The sequence below is a fragment of the Gymnoscopelus microlampas genome (genome assembly GCF_963454915.1).
Source record: "Gymnoscopelus microlampas genome assembly, chromosome: 15".
NCBI classification, from domain to species: domain Eukaryota; kingdom Metazoa; phylum Chordata; class Actinopteri; order Myctophiformes; family Myctophidae; genus Gymnoscopelus; species Gymnoscopelus microlampas.
Window position 1 is genome coordinate 25,057,111 of NC_139952.1, and position 24,414 is coordinate 25,081,524.

A 24,414-nucleotide genomic window follows, 5' to 3' on the forward strand; every position below is an offset into this window, starting at 1 on the left:
AACACACAAAATTGTCCGTGCTTGCTACCTGTATGAATAGCCTTCAAACGCCATAACACGTGACTGCTTGTTCAATCCATGAGGTTCATGGTGAAGAACTGCTAGAGTTCAGTCTGTCATCAAATCAGTGGCGAGAGGCCGCATAAAGTACGTGCGTACGGTAAGCCTTGCGTCATGTCCATAATGTTAGTCAGTATCATTTTAATTGAATTAATAGCTTAATTACAACTATTAAAGTAATGTTTTATACTGAATGTTTATGTTTTTCAGATTCAAAAGATCAAAAATGGCTGGAACTGGCCCGGGTGGTCGAATCCGCGGAGCGGGGGGAGCTCGCAGTATGTGTTATTGTTTTCTAGATTTGATAATTATAACATTTTACCACCTTACTTGTATAATAAGTTATAGCCTACTTATAACCGGTCTGAAAGCACTGGTGTAACGTAACTAAGTACATGTACTCAACTCAAGTACTGTAACAGATGCCGTCGTGGAAAGTAACTGAGTACATTTACTCAAGTACTGTACTGTCAAATACTGTACCGATGTTACACGTTGACCCGACCCATTGATTGATTGAATACTTTATTTAGAAAGACATGGTAACAGTAGGCTACTAGGCCTATACAAGGAAGTAAGGATTGCACACAAAAAAAAGGCGGTGATCGAATTAAAATGCTTTTTGCCAACATTATACACCATTGTAACATCCATGGCTCGTGGCTAAGCACTTTATATTTGAAATCTCAACGTTTATGTATGTACATGTGAGCTGTAGGCTAAATGTAAAAAAAATCATGTTCAACCCAGATTTGTCTCAACAAAGGGAATGAACTCGTTCTCATGCTATTCATCAAAAATGTGGAATGCCCTACCAAAAGGAGTAAAGGAGTGTAAAAACCCTACTCACTTTCAAAACTGCCCTAAAGATACACCTTCAGGAGGCTGCAATTCGACTGTCTAAGTCTTAACCTACCGCCCCCCCCCCTCCCCGTTTTTTTCTTATGTACATATTTTTCATTCTTCATACCAGTAACCTGTAAGCTGATTGTATGACGTTCTGTATAGTAGTGTGTCTATCTCAATCTGTCTGTCTCTAATATGTCATCATGATTTGTGTGCATGGGAATCTCATCTTAAACAAGCTCAGTGCTTAATGAGTCTTCCAGTTTAGTAGACCTTGTATTGTGAATTTGTATACTTCCATCATGTGTTGTTCTCATGTCTTACTTACTAAATAAAGTACATCAATCAATCAATCAATCATTATCAGTGTTCATTTAACTCTGAGAGTGTACAAATGGAACCAAATGGACCCATTCCATTTGGTTCCATTTGTACACTGTACACTGTACACTGTCCAAATGGACCCATTAGGGTCCATTTGGTTCCATTTGTACACTCTCAGAGTTACAGACATATAAGGGTCAATTTGGTTCCTAATTATTAATTTGGCTGGGGACCCCCTGGAACCCCTTCAAGGACCAAGCCAATCAATTGAACAGAATATCTAAATGTGAATATTGCTTATTGTATAGTTAATTAAACACAGAGGAGTAATTTTCCATGCCAGAAAACCTGTATGTAATTCCAACATATAGTTCAATCATTATTAATCTTTCTCTAAATTATCTCTCAGATGCGTTTGGCGTGGGCCCCACCCCCTTGGATATGGGACTGATATGGGTAAGTTGTACACTACACTAACATTGAATGATTTCTCAACCGTACACCATGCTATAACAGAACTTGTCATTGTCTCGTTCGTTGTTAATACTTGGCATGCATATACTTATGCTTTTTTTCAACACCTTTTAACACTTTTTCAGGCCCAACCCATACCCGTACCCCCCCCACCCCCCCCACCCCCCCCACCCCCCGCACTAGCCGTAGGGGTGCCCCCAGCTGTGGTGCCCCCAGCCGTAGTGCCCCCAGCCGGCGGCATCCCAGTGGCCATACCAGTGGCAGCCCCAGTACTGGGAGCAGCAGGGCCCGCCGCCCCAGTCCAACCCCCACCACCGGTCCTATGGGGACAGATTGGGGTCCTCCCCATTAAAATGTGAAAAAGTAAGTCATTATCTTGTGTTCTTGTATTCATTGAATAATATATAAACCGCTCACAAAATGTAAGGAAACTTGAATTTGGGCCATTATATCTCCCCTTTACTAATACCAATCAGTATAAGTGTTATATATCATTTTTATCGGTGATTAGTCACCTTTACAACAAGGTACAGCTTGTAAGCATCTGGCATTCATGGAATGAGCAACACAGGCAAACGTGTGGGTAGCGCCGAGCAAAAATGTGCCAAAATGGCCTGTTAGACTTTTCTGCTGACATTCAATGTCGTGACATTCATGACATTCAATGGGCTTCAGGTGTGTGACTGCCTCACAGGTGAGTGACTGGCACCTGAACATGGGTTCTGCAACTTTGTTGAGTTTGTGTATGCTCCAAGCAGCAACACTGCCCCCATGGAAAGATGCCACTTTTGTCAGGATAAGGCCCGTGCAACAGGGCAAGTGAAGCTGGTGTTCCGTTATGCAGAGTGACATCATTATTTGGTGTTAGCCCCGCTGGTACCATTTCCAAACTTAGGACTAAGTTCTGTGAGACTGGTGAAGTCAACAAGGAAGACAACAACCCAGACCCCTTGCTTCACTGAGGAACCATAGATTTACAGGCAAGATATGCACAACGGTACCAAAGACAGATGCCAAAGTTGCAGGGCCCATGCTCAGGTGCCAGTCACACACCTTTGACTGGCACACACCTGCCTGCAAATGGTACCAGGGCTGTCAAATAATGCGTAATCTGCGTAACGGAATACCAGCTTCACTTGCCCTAATGCACGGGCCTTATCCTGAAGGGACAAATGTGGCATCTTTCTATGGGGGCAGTGTTACTGCTTGGAGCATACACAAACTCAACAAAGTTGTAGAACCCATGTTGCAGAACGTAAAGTTGCAGAACCCACCTCTCAGCTGGTGTGTGCTGGCAGGTCGCTCAAAACAAGAGTGATTACCAGCAAAAGCATATTGGGTGATTTTGGCACATTTTTGCTCGGCGCTACCCACACGTTTGCCTGTGTTGCTCATTCCATGAATGCCCGATGCTTACAAGCTGTACCTTGTTGTAAAGGTGACTAATCACCGATAAAAATGATATACAACACTTTACTGATTGGTATTAGTAAAAGGGAGATATAATGGCCCAAATTCAAGTTTCCTTACATTTTGTGAGCGGTTTATCTGCAATTTTATATCTGATCAGGAACACCAGGCCATGTTCTTATATAATCATCTATGATTAACCCATCTATCCATCTTTTCCAGGCAGGGAGTCTTTAACCAGGGCTAAGCCTCCAGGCCCAGGAGAAGATAAAAAAATAAAAGTCTTTTTCTAAAAATCTAAAAGTCTAAAAGTCTGTTTGTCTTTGCAGAAACTACTTTAAGTACATTTTGATGCCAATACTTTTGTAATTTTACTCAAGTAAATTTCAAATTCCTGACTTTTACTTGTAACGGTATTTCTACATTGCATAGTTCTCCTGTTGTCACTGACGAGTCACTGATGACAAATATGGTGTCATCTGGGGGAATAATTCTCATAGTGATTTTTGTATACCTACATACAGCCCTAGTGCTGTATACTACTACTACTTCAAACTGATGGTTCTCTTATTATTGACCCTCTCTTTCACAAAGGCTTCCTTTATAAATGACCTAAAGATTTAAAACCATGTTTACATGCATAGATTCTAAGGAAATGTATTATGAAATTCAATAAACAGAATATAGTGCAAGTGTGTAAGAAAATATCCAAAATGGCCACTAAACACCTGGCTTAACTTTTGATCAGCTTGTCCTAGAATACCTCTGTGATATACCTATTTTTTTTAATGGTTTTCATATGTTTAGAATCCATTCCTGATGTCATTTTTTTAATACCAGGTCAATCTCACATGTTAAAGGCCAGGTCAAGGTTAAATTTGACCTCTGGGAAAACAAATGGAAACAACTTGATGAACATTCATGGTTCACTTTATTCATGATTTATTTTTGTGAAACCTCATTAACATTACACAATAACTGGTATTCATAATAACATGTCAATGTCAAAATCATGGTGATGTCGGCCTCATCATGAATGCAGTATCTATCGTCAGCACTGAAGGTGTACAACATGCTCCACAGCTTCTGCTTAACCTTGACCCTGACCTTGGAAAACCAGTCTAAATACTTCACCTGAAGACTAGTTGTCAACAGTGATTCACGGTGGTTATGGTGTGCAATGTGTTTTCACTTAAATGGGACCACACAGCTGTGCTCATAGAAGATATTGTCTACATATGGGGAGGCGAATGGGGACTGAGGTACTACAACATTCTTTTCACATTTGATGCCGACATCCACAGATGGTTCAAACCAAGGGTTTCTGGAACTGTTCCAGAGGGGAGGTGCTACCACTCCTGTCTTGGGGAAGGTCATGTATGTACATGGAGGATGCACCCAGCTGCACCCAGCTCCACTTCCAACTACTGGGCCCCTCAGCCTGATCGGGGAAAGTCCCAGAACTGTGCTTTGCTCTCGGGGGCCGTTGGTGGGAAGTGGTTTGATGAGAATTGTCGTGAGGAGAAGGCTTCAGTCTGCTTTTAGAACAGCTTTTAAACTCAAACTCAACAATGAAAACAAGTACAAGTCGTCCCAAATCTAGTGATGGATCAAAATTTAAATTGTATATTTATAGAATGCAAGGCCACAAAACCCCTCCCTGTAAACATGACTACATGGCCTTACACCTGATGTGAACATCAAGTATTCAGTAGTTGTAACATGTCTGGTACATTCTTGTGGTTACAGAAAATCCTGGTTAGAACATAGTTTTGAAAAACAATTCAAACAAAACAGGCGGGGACAGAGGTCACTTGCAGTAGCATCACTGACCTCTGGGTAATGTATAGAAAGAGTGATATAAAATACAATGAAATTGGTTGTTTCTTATTTCTAAAATCACATTAAACTCAGAGATGGGGGATTTATTCTTCCCCATGGGGAGGGCCCTTCGTAAAATAGTGCCATGGCACTTTCTTTGAGTCATGAACCACATTTTAAGAAACACTGGTTTAAATTAAGTCTTGCCATGACAAACTTCTCTTCTGCTATGCCTTGCCAAATTGGTGCAAGGTTCAATAAATCATTAGATTGATAAAGATCTCAACTTGCTGCATTCCTTACACCAAAGATTATTTCAGACTGCGAGCCTTGTCAGCTTTTATTTTGACATGTTGTCTAGCCTGAAAAATACAGTCAATTAACCATGGAAGTTTGTCGTTTTGTAAACCACAATTCTGCAGAAACTGAGACATATTGAAAGGAGAATACAGCTGTAGTTTAAAATACATAAAAAACAATTATGAGGTCTCTCATAGGTGTTATTCTGTCAACTTGGCTTCTGCCTTGGCTGTTAACAATAAAAAACGTTCCACAGTAAACAATAAAAAACGTTCCACAGTAAACGATTGGATTGTACACACCCTCAATGTTTTCAGTGTTTAAGTTCCTGTGGTTGATGTCAAGCTCACCGTCCATAATTCATAAAGGTCACTATGGTTTAAGGTAAACTAAGGGATAACACAACAGGTCATAGGCCAGTGTGAGATGACAGTTTTGTCAACTTTAAGTGATTTCTTTGTCAACCAAATTTGACAGAATTTATTGGGAAAAAAAGAGGGAATAAAAAGGGGGTTATTTACACAAAAACAAAACTATGTAAACGGTTAACACATATACATTGAGCAAAGGTCCTAAAATGCATTTTCTTTAAATGTCATAGCAAACCCTAGAATCAGTGGCTTGCTCTTACTTACAAACAAAATTCAAATAAAACAATTGAATTCTCTATGGCAATGTTGAGAGAATGATAAAAGTTGCTTTCAAGTAACAATTACCATAACATAATAACACGTGTACCCCTAATTTGGAAAACATAGAAGCACATCAAATAAATGCAGGAGAATGAGAATGAAAATGTCTTGGGGGAAAAATGCTCCTTTTTCAGTTTCATTGGAAGCATGAATTTTGGTAGGGAATGCACTTCTGTAGAGCCATAATAAAACATTTAGATGAAGAAACAATTTAAAAAAAATCTAATCTGATGCTATTTCTAAAAGTGACTGAGTCACTTCAAGTTCAGTTAGTGACCACGTCCCAGATTCCCTGAGTGTAATAAACCACTTAACCCCTATTATACTTAGTTGACCAGGGTCCCCCAGGGGTCTGTTCCTGGTCCCCTCCTTTTTACCCTATCTACACCAAAGCTCAAAATGCTTTGTGTCATGTTTTGAGCTTGTAGATTGGCTATTTTCTGCGAATGTTCACCCCAGAATAGAAACGCTAGGGTTCATATGGTTAATGCAATGTTCTGTCACATTCCTCCATCACATGTGTGCCCTTGGGAAGCCCAGAGTTGTCGCAAGTAGTCTGTAACAGCAGTATGATCACACGGTCACAGCATCACCGTGCTATACAGAATCCTCTATTATCATGTCAGCCATTGGTTCTAGCTCAGGTTCTAGGTCTGCTGCGGAGAGGCGGATGGTGTTAATGTCCCCTATGTTCTTGAATGTGTACAGCTCATTGTCCACCATCCTGCGGTCATGGAAGCCCAGGCTGTCCTGCCGGTCGATGGGGATGGGGGTGCGGGGTCGGGACGGGATGAAAGAGTCTGCAGGATCCAGGAAATAGTCAGTCTCAAGTTTTTCCCTCGGTTCTGGTTCTCTTATGGTGGGGAGTTCTCCATCGATAGGTCCAGTGAAGGTCTGGTACGAATCAGTCTGAATCCCTTTGAAGTGATCCGACATGCTGTCAACATAACTGGAGTCCCGCAGTAGATGTCCATACACCATGGTCTCGTCAATGGAGGTATAGATGTGGGACTCGTTGTCTGAACGAGTTTTGGAGAAGTGCCTGTCACCTGGGCGGAAAATGTTGCCCTTGCCGATGTAGATAGAATTCTCTGTGCTCATTTTCCCTTTCCTTTTCCTGTTCAGAAGATTAAATAAAAGAGCCGTTATTTGAGTGAGCAGACATTATACAACACCAGAGCTGAGCAGAAGATGTATAAAAAAAAGATTTGATAGTAGGATTTGCTTGGTTTTGGTGGTACCAAGACCGCAGATACAGTCTTTGCACCACAACAAACAGCTGCCAACATAGCTTACTGTACCTTCTTCATCAATTTATTAACACATACCGGTACATGGAATTCATCCTAACTATCAGGAGAAGTGTTCAGCCACCGAACAGCCAGCTCCAGCTCTAGACCAGTGCCTAGCTCAAGAGCACTGACAGGTGTCCCATGTGAACAGGGAGAACATTCTAACTCCATATAGAAAGGTTCCAGTTATTCAAAGCCAGGACCTTCTTGATGTGAGACAACATTTTTACCTACTGAGCCAGCATGCCACTCACAACAATGATAACGTTGCCTCAATACTTGTGCTAGATTTACAGTCTGTAAGAAGTCTGTTAAAAGAGAGTCGTACTCACTTTGTCACTATGCACACAGCAGCCAATATGATGACCAGAAGGAGAAGAAGCGCTCCTACGATGCCCAGAATGGTGGCTAGGATGTCTGCAGAATAGATAAATAAGAAAAACACAAACATTAGCAGTCTTGTGATCTGTACAGAAAATAGTTCAAGACATCCAATGGTAGTATTCTGGTTAAATTTTTTTTTTTTTTGTCGTCTTCCATTCTCCTCTGGTATCCCCTTCCTCACATTTCAATTAGAAAAACAAATGATATTATATTGAACAGAGGTAAGAGTCCCCCAAACTCTTGTGCATTTCACTGCAAGGAAAAGGTCATGGTTAAATACACAGAAATGCAGATATCCAGGGTTTGAGTTGCTGGCCGGAATTGGGGGGATCCACTGCTTTTGATATCCCCCCTTTGGTCATTCATTTTTATCAGTGGTGGGGATATGTTTCGTCCATGCTACTGGTCAGACTGAAATAAATTAATTTACGTTTGAGAAACGTAGACTGTCTGATATCACAACCCCAGGCATCCATATTTTGGGCACATTATTATTAAATTGTAAAATTCTAACAAAAATAGAACATCTACAAGTTCACATGTGACCTGTTTTGAGCTTGTAGATCTGCTATCTTCACTGTTTGTCGTACGAAGAAGTATATAGGGCTTAAGTGGTTAAGAAAATGTCCACCCCTCAAACCCTGCATTATCTGATGTATACATCTTACAACAACGCATGGTAAAAATACAACATGTCCTTACTGTTCTTCTTCTGCAAGGTGACTTTGGTGACAGCTCCAAAGTAGCCCTCATCTGGCAAACAGTTGGACATGTTGAGATAGAAGCTTTCTGGAACCGGCAGCTTGTCATGTGTCAGCTTCTCATCTTCCCTGCGGCTGAACATCTCCTCCTTGGAGCCCAGGGTTTGGACCTTGATGCCCGTGTGCCTCTGACCACACTTTGGCTGGCTGACGTTGACAAACTGCAGCTCTGCAGCGTACTGGCTCTGCAGATTGACGATCCAGGACACTGTAGAGAACGGCTTCATGCCATTGGGCCAGTTAGGGGTGGCCAACAGGCCTGGAGAAGACATCTTGGGGTTCACAGTGTAAATTATGCTCTCTGAAAAAGCAGAGAAATTAGGTTATAATGTAGCAAATTTGTCACCACCAGAAGCCTCCACCTTCTGTCCTTCAGCGCCCCCATGTGACAATTTATAAGCCATGACTACAGATATTACAACATTTACACAATGACAAATTCTAATAACTATCAAAGAGGACTAAGATCATTATGTTTATTAATATTCCACTTTTCTAGTGCTGCTCTTCTAGTGCTGCTCTCTCAATGTTTAGTTATTGAAATGCCCACATTTCCCTTTGGGGATTAATAAAGTCATGTCTCATCGTCTCTAAGATAAAACAATGTATTAACTGTAACTGTTCACACCTCTGATTTCCTTGCTGAAGGAGACGTTAAGAAAAGGCCATCTGGTCTCACTGAAGTCCTGGGCTGTGGCAGTGACGGAGATGTTGGCATGGACCTGGATTTTCCTGATGATTCCCTTGGGGCAGAAATCCCCGATGGCCGATCCGTCTGCCTCAGCAACATGCAGGGAAAAGCTGCCGTTACACTCCTGTCCGGGTAGGGACTGTCTGAGAGAGCCTGTGGGGGGCAGCAGGTCCACTGTGCTGTCCTCTGGGATGTTCAGGTGCCAGGTGAAGCTGTGGAGGGGCATGGGTAGACAGGAGTCTAGTGTGGGGACGGTGAGGGGCGTGCCACTCACTGAGCAAGACTCCAGACTCTGACAGCCTGTTGATTAGAGGTACAATGACATGGAAGGCTTCATCATCATCATCATTTCTTTACTCAACACTAGTGAGCATCATTTCAACTGTACTATATATTTTAAGACCACAATGAGGGATAACAAGGGCCAATAAGGTTAATGATGGTGATTTGGGACTTTCATTGTCGCTCTCGATAAGAAGATAGAATTAGATATACTGTATTACAACAGATGCAATTCCATGGGGACATTGGGAAAGTTAGGTTAATGAGACTCCAAGATATACATCAGTTTACACAACAATTGTGGGAGAAAAGGGCAATTGATGTGTTCAACACAGATCTCAAAGCACTTCTGTTCTAGCTAGCCGTTCATTTTTGTATATTTAATTGTCCTCTTTCATTTTGTAGAATAGATAAATCAATCGTACCGATAGTTTTACTGGCAGTGAGACGTAGATCTTCATTTGGACAGTCGAGGAAGGAGAGTTTGGCTTTAGTGCCCGGGGCCACAACGATGTTCTTTTTAACAACAGAATCAATGCTCATCTCACAGTAGGGATCTGAACCCACCTTCTCCAGCTGGAGGGACAGGCCGTCCCTTTTGGTAAGATCTACTGTACATAGAACTGGACAGAAAATACAAACAAAACGTTAAGGAATAAAATATCAGAAAATCAGAAATGTATGCAGATTGGCTGATGTGTAACGCACCCCGACTGAATGTCTTCTGTGTTATACAACCAAAACATCCAGGATCTGGCTATAAGTATTACTGCGTATGATGTAATGCACTTTATACCTACTATATCTTGAATACAGACACATGCAGGTCATACTAAAACAAAATAACTAACCTGGCATTTTAGAACTGTTAAAACTGTTTGTTTTACAAATCTGGTTATTTTATGAAGGGAATCAGTTCAGCACAATCTGATTCGCTTTATAAAAGCAAATGGCTTTTTAGAAGCTTTAGAAGCAGTATCAGAATGTCACAACCAAAACCTATATGGAAAAAGCAAATCTCCATCAACAAGTCTGAACAAAGAATATCAAATCACCTGGATGTCCACTCCTCATGCCAGACACTCTGAACTTCAGGGTAAGACCTTGCAATGTGCGGTTGGTCTCACAGTTCCACAGAGACATGTCAAAGTTGCCCTGCTTGTGCTCGGGTTGAGGGCTCGTCAGGGTCAGTTCGGTCACCTTCTTGTCCTGTTTCTCGTATTCCACCTTCACTTCCTTACTGAGGCATTCTGGGTCGGTGTGCTCCAGGAAGCGCACAGTGTAGTTGTGCATGCCAGGCACTACAAAGTCCCACCTCATCTGTTGATTGTCAGGGAAATCTCTGGGGTAGTTGGTAGTGATGAAGTCAGTATCTGATGCGCCCCGTGGGAGATCCACTTTAACTATGGCCAACACTGGTAAGAGAGAGCGAGAAAGAGACAGACGTCTGAATAATTTGATACGTTCACAGAGAGGCTGCATAGCAACAACGTGAGTCATACCAGCAACCCATCTTTTGTGTTCTGAACCAACTCTCTCCCCACACTGCTGGGGAATCCCAGTGGGACTACACTATTCCATTCGCCGGGGGAGATCTTCATGAACAGTAACGTTAATCTATTAACAGGTCAATCAAATGCCATAGAGGACCAGAGCTAGTGATACCTGGTACAACACTTACTGTTGGTCTCAGGCCCAACTGTCAGCTTGAAGTCCAGGGGGTCTAGTTTCCTGTCCCACGGCACCTGTAGAGACATACGACCCTTGTAGCGAACCTGGATGGTACTGATGGTGCCACTTCGACAAAAAGTTCCAATGGTGGCTGGTCCGCTGCGTAAGTAGGTGACAATGGTGTACGTGTGCTCATCTGTGCACGTCTCCCCATTGGGAATCTGTTTCATTCCTGGTTCTGGGAACTCCATTTGGAAGGCCCGATTAGATACTACTTTCAGATCCCAGATGAAGGTTCTGTTGAAGTCGGGGAACAGGGAGGACTCAGCCTGAACAATGTTACCACTGCAGGCGATCTCTGTGCAGTCTAGATGAGCGGGAGGCAAAGCAACAGAAGAGTAATTTTACTGTTTGAAATAACACCAATCAACCAAAACAATACAGCACAAAAATCAACAATGTTTTTTTCTAGTACGGAATATATCGCAATATGTACTGTAAGATCCAAACTTTTGAGTCAAGAACATTGATAGAAGAGTAAGAATACAACTAGCTACGGGAAACTGAAGAAAAATAAATGTTCCAGTTGTTTTTAAAAGCCTCTTACCAATGTCTCGGATGATCGATACACTGAAGAAGTCCTGTGGTCGAGGACAGTCAAACTCTACTGAGGTGTTTCGAGCGTCATTCAGGGTCAGATACGTCGGGTTGCACTTCTGCTGGGGTTCTTCACCAACACAAACTTCACAAGGTGGCTCCTTGCCCTGCCTACTGATGGTGACTCTGGTGTCAGGGTCAGGCATCACAGACATCCTTCTGCCCTCTGAAGGGAGACAGAGGGATGAGATTAGATAAGCTCAGAAATATTACATAATAGTATTAATCGTCCACAATGGGCCCCAGATTAATTCATATTTATGGTCATAGATGGCATAGCCTACATAAGAAACCATATCCATAATTAATTAAATTTAAGTATATACAGTATAAGACTAATATAAGAAGAATCATTATTTTTCAAGAATTATTTTGCAGTTGGCTACCATAGTAAAGAGTGCCTATTGAAATCATACAATGAAGGTCATATACCAGAATAACAGAATACACATGTATCAACTGCTTGTTATTATGCCATGGCTCTGTAGGAGGCAAGCAGTCTATCAAATCAAACTTTATTCATAAATCACCTTTAAAACAACCAAAGCTGGCCCAAGTGCATAATGTGCACATGTGCCCATCTACGCACAAAGAAAATGTATGCAAAGTTAAAACAAATTTGTAGGCTCAAGAGCAATTAAAAGCCATGGAGAACAAGTGGGTTTTTAGTGGGATTTAAAAACCCAGATGGACTGGGCAGATCTGATGGGGATGGGCAGACTATTCCAGAGTCTTGAAATGGGTCTGAGAGTCTGTCTGTCCAGGGCTTTGTCTAATACTTTGTCTAAAAGGTCCGTTCATAAAAGTCCTTGCGGTCTTGTTTCCAATGAGGCCCTATATTCAATTCATAGACAATCTAATCACGCAAACCACTGGACTGACCTATAGCATCAGCGCCAAATTTCCTGGCAGCATGCCTTTTGAAATATTTAACTTGAATTGTATAACGGAAGTTGATGGGGGGTGGATACTGGATAGGGCTCAAACCTTGCCCAAAAGGTGTCATACATCATAGATGTCATAAATGTAGATGATGACGTCTTTGACAGGCCACAGAGAGCCATGCCTTATTAGACCCCGTCTTTGTTTTTATTAACAACAACCTTCTACCTGTGTGACTGAGTAATGTCTCATAACCTCGTTTTCATGTTTAGTTTAAAAAAGCTACAACATTCATATAGTTATTAGTCATATAGGCATTGTATCTGACCTCAGGAATACACTTCAGGTCAGCAGGTATTTAATCTCCTTTAGTGACTAGTGAGGTTTACACATCTATGACATACAAGACTCAAATCATTACCAATCATTGGATCATCGGTCTGTTTATGCAGAGCTAATCTCGCAAACCACTGGACTGATCACCGCTAAATGTCTTGTGCACACTGCAAGTAGGTCAAGGAAGTACAAGCATTTTCTTTATCCACATATGTCTTATATTGTTTGAAATGTGTAACTTTAATTTGATAATTGAAGTCAATTGGGCTCAGATCGGGCTGAAACCGTTCCCAAATATGGAGCCATACAATATAGATACGTCATAGATGACCGAAATCACACCGTTATAGACCCTAGTCTTGTTATTATATAAGAAATATAATTGATGATAATATATAACTATTGTTAATAATTAATAAAAGATGTATGGTTATATTCTAAATGAAAAATTCAGTTAAGTTAATGAAGTCATTTTGGTCACTTGTGTATAAATGAAGCTTTGTAGGACTTACGTTTGGGCACTGCTTTTACAGTGAATGCAGTCGAGCCTGGTTCTTCACCCTGGGGGACTTGTATTGTCACCGTTGTCTTGCCAAGCAGATCCAGATGAGAAATAGTTCCCTTCCTGCAATAGTAATTAGTTTGGACCTCTCCTTCACTATTAGTGGTTCTCACAGTGTACTTGTATCCATCTTCACATTTCTCTGGTTCAGTAGTTTCCTTTAATCCATCACCAGGGATGTCCAACGACAGTACTGTCTTCTCTGGTAAACTGACTTCCCATGTGAGGCTTCTGGGGAATTCTACGAAGAGACCTGGCTGAACGTCTCCTGAAGCTGGACTGCAGGAGGTCTTGGTGCATTCTGGGTGTTTAAAATGAGAAATTATCATTAATGCACTTGATCATTTCAGGGCATTTAGCAGCTGAACAATTGCAAGTGTACAAAAAGGTAATTCCGTATTCTTTTAGAAAAAAATATATATATTTAGTCAATACATGCACCACAATACGTGAATGTTGTCTCTTTACTCTTTATTTTAATACATATTAAATCACATTAATTTTGCTTTCATCATTTCTGAATCAACCCTCACCTATTTTCTTCTGGATTTGAACACTAAATGAATCTTGAGGCTGAGGGCAGCTAAACTCCAATGAGGACTGGGGATTTGGGGGATTTGATATTTTCAGTTCCGTAGAGCTGCAGGTGGGGTTGGAATCCTCATTTAAGCACACGTTACAGTTTGGTCCATCAGCCTCACCAGTGATTATCACAGTGGTCCCCATGTCAGTGGTTATAACCACTGGTTGACCTTTTGAAAGACAGAGAGGGAGAGAGGGTGAGTTAGTATATGCACTCTTTCTTCCTTTAAGAATAAAAACCTCACTGAGCTAGAAAGAAACATAATAATCTGGTTTGACTATGTCCTCACTCAAAGGCTTGGCAGACACGGTGAATACAATAGGAGGTGGTTCTATCTTCGGTTTAACTTGTAGAGACACAGCAACTTCACTGGGCAGGTCTAAATGGGTCACAGAACCGTCTATACAGTAGGCTTGAGTCCAGACATCTCCGTTCCGTTTGTCTTGGGCTACAGAGTACTGAAAACCATCGGGACACGAATTTGGGTCCTTGGTTTCTTCGATTCCTTTCCCAAGGATGTCCACACCCAAGACAGTTTTTTCAGGTGATTTTAGGTTCCAGGTGAAGGTTCGCGAGAATTCTGTGAGGATGGAAGGTTCAGCTTCTCCAGAAGTAGGGCTGCAGGAGTCTTTAGTGCATTCTGAATATGTAAACAAACGAGAGGTTAAGAGAAGAAATGTCCAAACTGGTTTTACAGTTTGAGTGCTGAGAGGGTAGATTTAATCAATAGAACAACCTGGATGTTCTCATTTACTACCTTCAGAATTCAGCATACCTATTCTGGGAAACTTTAGCCTTTGATTACATGCATGATGCAATACATTAACTGCATTCATATGAATGCAGTCAATGGGATGTTACTGTGTAGTGTGTGAAGCTGACTGAAATAATTGAAGATTTCAAACAATGGAGCAATGTATTCCAACATTATTATAGGCAGTGGTGTAAAGTAACTAAGTACATTTACTCAAGTACTGTACTTCAGTACAATTTTGAGGTATTTTTACTTTACTGGAGTATTTCCAATTTTCTGTACTTTTACTTTTACTCCACTACATCTTGAGGCAAATATTGTACTTACTCCACTACAATTATTTTGAACTTTAGTTACTAGTTACTTTGTAGATTTTGATTATTATTACAAGACATACATTAACCACTTCAGCCCTATACATTTCGGCCATTTGAAAATAGCCGATATATAAGCTCACAATGCGTTGCATCGCGATGCATTGTGATCTAGTAGCTTGTACAGTAGCCTGTGAGCTTGTAGACGGGCTATTTTCAAAAGATTTGTATACATTTGAAAGTTTTAAATGGGACATTTTGCATAATGAGTACTTTTACTTGCAACAGAGTATGTCTACATTAAATGCACATGCAGTATTGATACTTTTACTTAAGTAAAGAATGTGAATACTTTTTCCACCACTGGTCAATGGGATGTTACTGTGTAGTGTGTGAAGCTGACTGAAATAATTAAAGATTTCAAACAATGGAGCAATGTATTCCAACATTATTATAGGATGGAGAAACTCACCTATACTGCCAATAACCTTGACAGCGTATGCCTTCTCAAGCGGCTGGGAGCAGTTGAAGAGCAAGGTGACCTCTTCTTCAGCTGCCACCGTCAGAGTGGAATGACAAGACGACTGGGTGTTATTGACCCCGCTGAGTGTGCACACAGTGCATGGGTCATCAGGCAGGGTAGTGGATACAGTCATCACAAAGCCTTTCTTAAGTTTCACCGTCTCCTGTAGACATTCTGAAGAAACAGCAAAAAGGGTGAAGGTTAAAGCGACAATCCAGAACTTAATTCTTATGAATAAAATATAATTTTAACCAATCTGTAGTATGATTATCTTTAGGACACCTACTGGTTGACAATAAAATGATATGAAGCACACCGAATTGGCTATTATAGTTCAAACATTGTTACAATTACCTCTTTCTCTGTCAGGAGACATAAAACTTACGGATTGTAGCTTTAAAATCTTTTATTCTTGTGAATCTGTAATTCAACAATTCTCCCAACCGGATTGGACAATGAAGTAGTATTCCATTCCATTATGTTTGTTACCTCGAGACAAAGAGAGCTATGCTCTACACATAGCACTACAATGTGGATCTCAGACTGCATGTGATGTCAGTCATCCATGATGCAAGCTATCTATGACATATGTTTCTATACTTATTAAAGTGAAATGTTTCATAAAAGTCTAGCAGTCCAGCGGTTTGTGAGATTATCAGCACCAGACACACAAACAGACACACAGACCCTCTTTACAGTCAAGACAGCTAGACGCTGTATAAATCACATTGTGTGGATCCACATGAGAATGGTGTGGCTAGATAGATAGTTCAGGTTAACTTGAGTTGACATTCAAATCAACAGAGAGGAAAACGGTGTCAGGTGGCTGGACACATCAGTACACACACAAAGCAGAGCAGTGTCCAAGTGTCACTTACAGTGTTACTCTATCAACCGAGCACCATGGATACACACCTAATAACAAAAGGTATACACCTATGAACCTGGTCGATGTCAACGCTTAAGCAAACAGAATGGTTCCCAGCACACCTGTCTCTGTGACCACTTATAGCACTGTACCAGTGCCAGTGGACCAGAGACCACAGAAGACTCATTGAATTAGTCCTGAGTCATCCGCTGGGGGGGGGGGGGGGGGGTTGTTGAGGTGAACAAGCCCTCTGTCCTGTTTTTCAAACATGAATATCTGACTGCCGTCTCTGTGATATTTGACTCTCCTCAGTGACTCTTGATACATGTTCCCTGTACTTCCACATTAGGTACATATGTAGCCTAATCCTTTTACAACCTTAGTTGAAACAGTTACCAGTCATTTCCTGTAATTGTATGCAGTAATAGTGCTGGGGGCAAATTTTACTTTTGGTTCCAACCCTGTTTAGGTCCTCACAGAGGTTAATTTGATGCACACACTTAGACAGAAACTTAAGTGTAGCAGCAAGTATTTCTATTTCATCATGAGGACTACACTGCAGTCTTCACAGTTAATATTATTCATTTGGTGTGTTCAACCAAACACATTTTTCAAAGGAATTTGAAGAACAGATTTGTTTGCCCTCACAAAACTAGCACAGGGTCTCCAAATAATTTATTTATTCAGCACAAGGGGAAATTAATGGCACAGGTGAAGCCATCTTCAGTGGACTCTTTATGCTGTGATGATAAAGCAGTGGGCTATTTGCAAACATTACGACTACTTACTGCATGTTTTACATTAGAGGTTCCTTCAAATCCTCATTGTCAGGGACCCCTGGTTTCCTATCCTGGCAGCAAGTTGATTACATTTTCCTGGTGTGTATTTTATTAAGACTAATTAGACATAGGACACCTGGTGATGAACGTAATGAATTAATTATATTAAAAAACAGACACTACAAGGGTCCCTAAGGACCAGTTGTTTTTTAGGCTACATTGATTTACATATTTTTGGGCTGTTTTTTGTTTATAGCTGTGCTTCTCAAAGTGGGGTCCAGAAGGTCCCCAGCTAAATTATTTAATAGGCCTATAGCATCAAAATCAGTTTAACCACTTTAACCCTATTTTATACTTTGGCTATTCAAGAATAGACAATCTAAAAGCTCACAACGAAATGTGATGTATTGTGAGCTTGTAGATCGCCATTCTTTCATTTGTTTGGGATTTTTGTAATAATTTTAAGACCAAATGCATATTAATTTGAGGATCCGTAACATGAAAACGTTTGAGAACCACTGGTTTATACTTACAGGACATTGTGGACAGAGAGGGTAAGACTAAGTAGGGCTGCACAATATAAGCATATTGTTTCAGAATCAACATCAAAATGTACATGTGCAACAGCAGTCAGTCGCATTGTACTAAAACACTTTTGCTTCTTGATGGAAAACAAAACTGGTTTGCATTTTTTATTGTTAAACTGGAAGTAAAACAGTACTGTTTATCTGATAAATAATATAATGACTTCTTGGTAACTGGTTTTGCATGCAAATTCTGTGTTCACAAAAGTTTAGTGAACCAGACTTCCAGAGTACTGAACTAAAATCACCCTAATCATTGCTAGAGTGATACATTCTTTCCATGTGGAGCTATTGGTGAAATTATGTTTCTCCTGCTTTTTTTCAATTTTTGGGGATTGCAATTTAATAATAATAATAATAATAATTGGGCCCCACTCCTTTGATGTACGTTTTGTCAATATATATAGCAAAAACATATAATGCAATGTCAAACATTTCCACTATTATTCAACCTTAGGAGGAAGTTATGCAACACAAGCCTCCAGACAGAATCAAACATCCCCTTTATAGGACAAGATTATGACAGTTTAATTTACATTTAAATCCTAAATGTCCCTTACCAGTCAAAGTACTATTATTTGTTTATTTTTTAACAGGAAGCACTGCATTTTCAGCATTTGAACCCTTTCAGTTCACACACAAGATGCAGCAGTTGAAATCACCAGAAACTTCTTGGTGACTTGAAAGTTGAAAATGTCACACAACCGTATCATAGCATTTGCTATTAAATGGAGAAAAGCCTCCCTATACCATAAATGCAGTTCTCAAGGGCAGTGACTGTAAACAATGGGTGTGTCACAGTGCCAGACAGTGAAACGTTGCTGTGGTGAAGTAGTGTTGACAGTAGACTAATTAACGTTCAAGAAATACAGAAATAATAAAATAGTCCCTAATGTTTATTAGTTATCCAGAAAACTATTAGAAAGTTATTAGGTTAATGTGTAGCCTATGGGGTCTATATGCACCAAATCTATCAGAAATCTGCTTTCAGTTTAGCTGGTAAAAAGTCATATCTCAGCAGATTGGTGGTCAATCATTGATGGGGTATAGGGGGGTGACAAACTGACAATAATGCCTCTAAAAGCGCCATGAAATTATCCTTGAGTAAAAAGAGTCCAAAAGCCATGGCAGCTATATTCATTCAGGGCATTACAGTCTTTATTTTCATCACTGTCAACTCAAATTATTACATTGCCAAACAAGTCTTTTAGACTCTGGTGTTGGTTGAGATGATGTTTGTTAAAAACAAAAAACAAAAAACAAAAACATTGTGGACTTTTGACAGCCATGCTGTTTTTACAAAGCCTAACCTGAATCCAAGCAAATGATGTTACTAATTGTATTACAGTGCATTAACAGACTTGTTAAAACAGATGTAATAAATAGTCTAGCCATGTCAACCTATATAGATTTACTTAAATAATGCAGCAGAGGTCTAAAGCAAACAATGCTTTTACAAGGCCTATTAAACACAAACTTCTTCTAAACTATTTAGAAACTAATATGTTCTCACCTGAGAAGTTGAAGAGTAACATCATGGTTCCCAGGAGTGTAGACATGCAAATCACAGAGAACCTCATTTTGCTAGATACAATATATAAAAGCCTACGAGACTTTTTTAAAAACTATATATGCCTGGTATCAAATACAAATTTTCATTACAACATAATATCCCCACGTTTGAACCATAGAGTTATAATATATCCGTTTGAATGCTCACGATGGCGTTGACAGCAGCAATCCTCCTGCTGCAACTTCCTGATGTGAGCCGAGCTGCACGGCAGAGCGGAAGGCGTGGCTCTCAGGGGGCGTGACTCTGTCAGGTAAGTTACCTGTTGAAACCTGACAGTCAATGAATGGTTAGGCCTGTTGTGCCACTGCTGCTGGCCTGTGGTCGCTGCGATGTTGCCAGATTTTGCGAGACAAATAGGTCTTGGAAAATAAGCCCAAAAGAAGCAACATATAGGCCACATGAGCACTTTAAACTAACCATTTGAAAATAGCCGATCTACAAGCTCACAACCAGCAACTACCAATATTTACAAGCAACTTAACTGAAAAAGAAGCCCAAAGTCGCTTATTATAAGCCGACATGGCAAGACTGCCCCCAAGCCGATACCAAATAACTGGGGGGGTTTACACAGGAGTCATCCTTTGTTGGCACCCTTCTGGATGGCTGCCCTATTTATAAACACTGTCACATGCCAAGGATGGTTGGCACTGCTGCATCATGCTGTGTCCGCAAAAAGAGAAAGGGAGTGGATGGAGCCTGCAGAACTAATATAGGGCATCTGTTTATTAATGATGTTAAAGGAATGAGCTACACACATAACACATATAAGCTATAATGTCCCAATAGGCATAACTTTGACTTAAAAGCTGAGGGAAAACTTGACAATTATTGATTTGGGGCTGGTGTGTTTTCAGTTAAATATCTATAAAAACCTGTCCGTTCAGTGCCATTTTGTTTTACATGGAGTTTGTTGTCACTTCATGGAGTATTGGGGTTAATACTGTCAGTATTACAGAGGCATCCTCCTGCCTCCACACGCCTCATGACGCCAGCATTCCTGAGTGAAACAGCCGGAGGCCCGAATGTGCAGCACGAATGCACGGATGTGTCCTCACAGTCATACTTGTGTGGTCATGTACGCATACACATGCTGCTCGCCCACGCACGCATTGCGCGCTCGCGCGCGCACACGCACTCATATACACACGTTGACATTGAACTTTTTGGTGAAACCAGTTTAACAGAGGATATAGGAGAATGGTGTTTTCCACACAGTTTCAAAACATAGCTGTAGAAATGTTTCAAAACTATAATAAAAGTATAGAAGGCCTATTTGAAAAGCATTTTCTGAGAGATATGTTTTTGAATATTTTGAAACTTTATATTCACAGTAGCCTAATCCAATGATTGTACCAGAGCAACTGTAGGATTGCCCATTGCTTTATTCATCTGGACATGTATACTCAGTAGGACATATAACTATCAGAGGGCTCAGACCACATGGGGGCAGCAACACACAATTTATGAGCATTAATAGTCAAATGGTAGCCTATCCATTGACTCAGATCAGCATTCGTCCTTTTGAATATTTTCTCAGAATACAGCTCTTGTTCCATCATATACATACTATATCTAGACTATTATATTTAGACCATAGAATAGATGGCCAAACTGTCTGTGTTGCATTTCACTTCAGTCTACAGAACCAACACGCTAATGGTTTGATTTCTATGCAGGTGGTTCTAATTTCTTTTTTTGGTAATTCACATTTTTATGTATTTCTGGTTTCAGCCATTTTCTTGTAATACTTTTCTTAGTATTTCAAATAGATACCTATATCTTTACTATAACTCAGATTTTGGTCCAGTGTTTCACACAAGGGCCCATACTAAGTAAGAAAGTAAGTAGCCTTAGGAACCAATGGTTCCCAAGCCATTTGGCCCATAGGTCAGGATTCTATCTTTTGTTTCCGTAGCTTGAGGCTGCTTGATGTACAACAAGTACACCCCCTGGACATGACACTATGTCGCAGGGGTCCAACCCTTGATGCTGAGCCAAGCAGGGTACCATTTTCATCGTCTTTGGTATGACTATGCCGGAGATGGAACCCTCGAGCTCCCAAACTAAGAGCGAACGCTCTAACAACAAGGCCACTAAACTGGTTACACAAGGGTCCATATACTGTGCACATTAAGTCTGACCCTGGGCTCATCTTTATTGTGTTTAAGAGTGGACATGACATGAACTTGTTTTGACTCACAGCACACACAACAAAGTGTTAATTGCGAGTGTAAAATTGCCCCTCATGGTTCATTCACACAAAAACTTTAGTTCAACAACAGCAACAGCAGAACACAGACAGAACTCGTCGAATGCTCCAACTAGCGATTTGCAGATAACAGTTGTCCTCATCTGTCATCACTCACTCAGGCTGTCACCTTGAGTGAGCCAGGGGCTAAAGGCTGGCTGCCCTCTGCAGAGACCACAAGCACCGAATGCAACACCCATAAACCGAGATCCCAGCTCTTCTTACAGTTGTCTGCACCACACGTAAAATTAGACGCCCCCAGAAGTCATACTAGAGGCTTGAGCAGCCAGACACAGGCAACTGGTTGAAGCAGTGTTACGATATGGACACACATGCTAGCTCTGATCTCTTCTTTGGTAAGGGCGTACGTGTATATTCAAACTAACCTTCCCAGTTGAGTTTTGTGATTTTAAATGGAATGGCTTGCAAAGCAAGTGTAGATATTTCTTTAACGTATGTTCTGTCCTGTTGTGCTTTAAGGCCAATATATCTATTCCGTCCAACATGTGTGCCACACAGTTTATTGTCAGTGTGTACAGTGTGCAATTGTGAATGGATGGAGTGTTGGGTTTCACTCTCTGTACTACATCTGTACTTTTATGAATAACTATTTCGCTGTGGCACTGAGGACAAGAGACTCAGAAAGCATAATACAGTGTGTGTTCAGGTCAATAACTTTGTGTTCTGCAATGTTTTTCTTACTGTGGATTTTCAGGAAACTGTGTAAATTGCTGCAAAGCAGTGCACGGTGTTGGGAGAGCATGTCAAGCCATGGGGAAGCTTTTCCATGACACCTGTTTCACCTGCAGCATTTGCTGTGAGTATTTCTTATCTTATTTTTTGATTATTGTTACCATACTACTTCTTTTGTGTCGCCAGCTACCCATGACTTTACACACCGAGAACAATATCTGAACAGGAATACAGTAATGCTCATAGCATACTGTAAGCACATTCTGACACTATGACTAGCCTACAGGATAATTGTAATCATTCTGAATGTGAGCAGTAATGGTGATTTTATCAAATGACCAGTTTATTCATTTGTAGGTAAACAGCTGAGTGGAAAGACTTTTTACTTCATGTCAGGAAAGATCTTTTGCGAGGATGACTTTTTAGTAAGTATTGCTCTTATAGCCTATAAGCTGATGTGAAACTGTAGCATTGTTTCTTGTTCTGTTCAACAACAAATATGTCAATTAAGACTACTTCCTCCGTTATTATTTGGGGAATGTGTTCTTCTCCTGTCATTTAGTACTCGGGTGTTCATCCACCAGAAATATGCAACGCCTGTGGACATTTAGTTAATGACATGGTAAGTACAGTATTATTGTTGTTTATCACTGTATAGTACGCTGCTGCAAACAAAAGTCATTTTAACTCTTATGTAGGCCTACATGTACACAAGATGGATGTAACAATAAAGAACCCTGAACCTTGATGAATGGGCCATTAACATTTTGGCTCATAAGTTTTGGGGTTGGGGGGAAAAAATGATTTCATTAACCCTTTCAACATAAAAACATGTTATTTTATGTTCTAGCATGCATGCCTCAAAATAGTAACAAACCAGCAACAGATTTGAACCAATTCAAATTCTTTATATGTGATTTCTCCCCCCTCGACAGGTCCTACAGGCTCGTGGTAAGTCTTACCACCCAGCCTGCTTCTGCTGTGCCATCTGTAGTGGAAACCTGGAGGGATTACCATTCACTGTAGGCAGCGATGACAAGATCTACTGTCTCAAGGACTACCACAGGTAGCCTTCGTTTACTACATTTATATGACACCACAACAAAGGGCAGTGCTGTCTCATCACACCCCTGAACCAGTCACACCCAGTATGAGCTCATTGTTACCACGTTATCCTTGACATCACACTCCTTGTTGGTTTCAGGCTGCAGGCTCCTCGGTGTACAGCATGTGGCATGCCCATTGTGCCCTCTGAGGTGAGCTGAAAAGAAACCTGAAATAGACTATTTATGATCATTGCACCATTTTCTATAGTATTCATTGTTGTACATGTTCTGACATTTTTGTCTATGAAAAGTGTATAACTATGTACCATGTAATTTCCATGAGTGCAACTATTAATAAGCTTACATTCTTCGTTTACCAACATTACACACGACCAATATCCTACATATCAGTGGTTACTATGATAGCACTATGATAATATAGACAAAGAAATGGACACACATTTTTATTTTAACTGGTAAACAATAATATAATTATAGAATATTTTTTGGTAGTGTTTGTCTTATATACATTATAAAAGTTCAATTTGACAAAATGGCTTTCCATGGTATTATCAAACCACTATGCTTTTGTTTTTGCTTGTTTGTTTGTTTGTTTGTTTGTTTGTTTGCTTGCTTGCTTGTTTGCTTGTTTAGGGTTCAACAGAGTCCATTCGAGTGGTGTCCTTCAATAGAAGTTACCATGTGGAATGCTATGATACTATGATGAACCTCACTTAAGGACAAGAGGGGGTTCCCATTCTTATTTGCTTGTTTTGTTACTGAAATGTAAATGCTTAAGAGATTTTTATAACATTTTATGCAATTCCGATCTGCAATAAAATAAAGGTTCACTGCTAACACGTTTGCATATTGCATGATACATGTATAACCTAATTATAATCACAAGAAAATGACAGTAATGTTTACCACCTTGTAATCCCGCTTTAAGATAAATTATTATTTATTTATTAACCTCTGTTCTCAACAATACACAGCTTTTAATC

The 24,414-nt window shown here is 40.4% G+C and overlaps 2 protein-coding genes across 2 annotated transcripts; one reads left to right on the top strand and one right to left on the bottom strand.

Annotated features, from left to right (window-relative positions):
- Window positions 1-4,078: 4,078 nt before the first annotated feature.
- Window positions 4,079-19,597, bottom strand: LOC311062219 (CUB domain-containing protein 1-like). The gene is made up of 13 exons (XM_084081090.1): window positions 19,364-19,597; window positions 15,569-15,793; window positions 14,318-14,668; window positions 13,979-14,197; window positions 13,396-13,746; window positions 11,616-11,831; window positions 11,019-11,375; window positions 10,393-10,752; window positions 9,763-9,960; window positions 8,993-9,355; window positions 8,306-8,665; window positions 7,552-7,636; window positions 4,079-7,044 (listed from the first exon to the last, which is right to left on the bottom strand). The coding sequence occupies exons 1-13, from the start codon at window positions 19,428-19,430 to the stop codon at window positions 6,525-6,527; spliced, it is 3,672 nt and encodes a 1,223-aa protein (XP_083937216.1). The 5' UTR covers window positions 19,431-19,597; the 3' UTR covers window positions 4,079-6,524.
- Window positions 19,598-21,991: 2,394 nt separating this feature from the next.
- Window positions 21,992-24,400, top strand: limd1b (LIM domains containing 1b). The gene is made up of 7 exons (XM_084081116.1): window positions 21,992-22,027; window positions 22,387-22,488; window positions 22,722-22,789; window positions 22,927-22,986; window positions 23,300-23,430; window positions 23,569-23,620; window positions 24,065-24,400. The coding sequence occupies exons 1-7, from the start codon at window positions 21,994-21,996 to the stop codon at window positions 24,146-24,148; spliced, it is 531 nt and encodes a 176-aa protein (XP_083937242.1). The 5' UTR covers window positions 21,992-21,993; the 3' UTR covers window positions 24,149-24,400.
- The last annotated feature ends 14 nt before the right edge of the window (window positions 24,401-24,414 follow it).

What these genes read in the sequence shown, in the direction of transcription:
- LOC311062219 (XM_084081090.1), bottom strand. Translation starts at nt 19,430, where the DNA reads ATGAGGTTCTCTGTGATTTGCATGTCTACACTCCTGGGAACCATGATG. An exon ending in GTTACTCTTCAACTTCTCAG is followed by an intron (nt 15,794 to 19,363) that starts GTGAGAACATAT and finishes CTGTTTCTTCAG; the next exon opens with AATGTCTACAGGAGACGGTG. An exon ending in GCTGTGTGCATAGTGACAAA is followed by an intron (nt 7,045 to 7,551) that starts GTGAGTACGACT and finishes TCTTCTGAACAG; the next exon opens with GAAAAGGAAAGGGAAAATGA.
- limd1b (XM_084081116.1), top strand. Translation starts at nt 21,994, where the DNA reads ATGGACACACATGCTAGCTCTGATCTCTTCTTTG. An exon ending in TTTCACCTGCAGCATTTGCT is followed by an intron (nt 22,489 to 22,721) that starts GTGAGTATTTCT and finishes ATTCATTTGTAG; the next exon opens with GTAAACAGCTGAGTGGAAAG. An exon ending in TGCCCATTGTGCCCTCTGAG is followed by an intron (nt 23,621 to 24,064) that starts GTGAGCTGAAAA and finishes TTGCTTGTTTAG; the next exon opens with GGTTCAACAGAGTCCATTCG.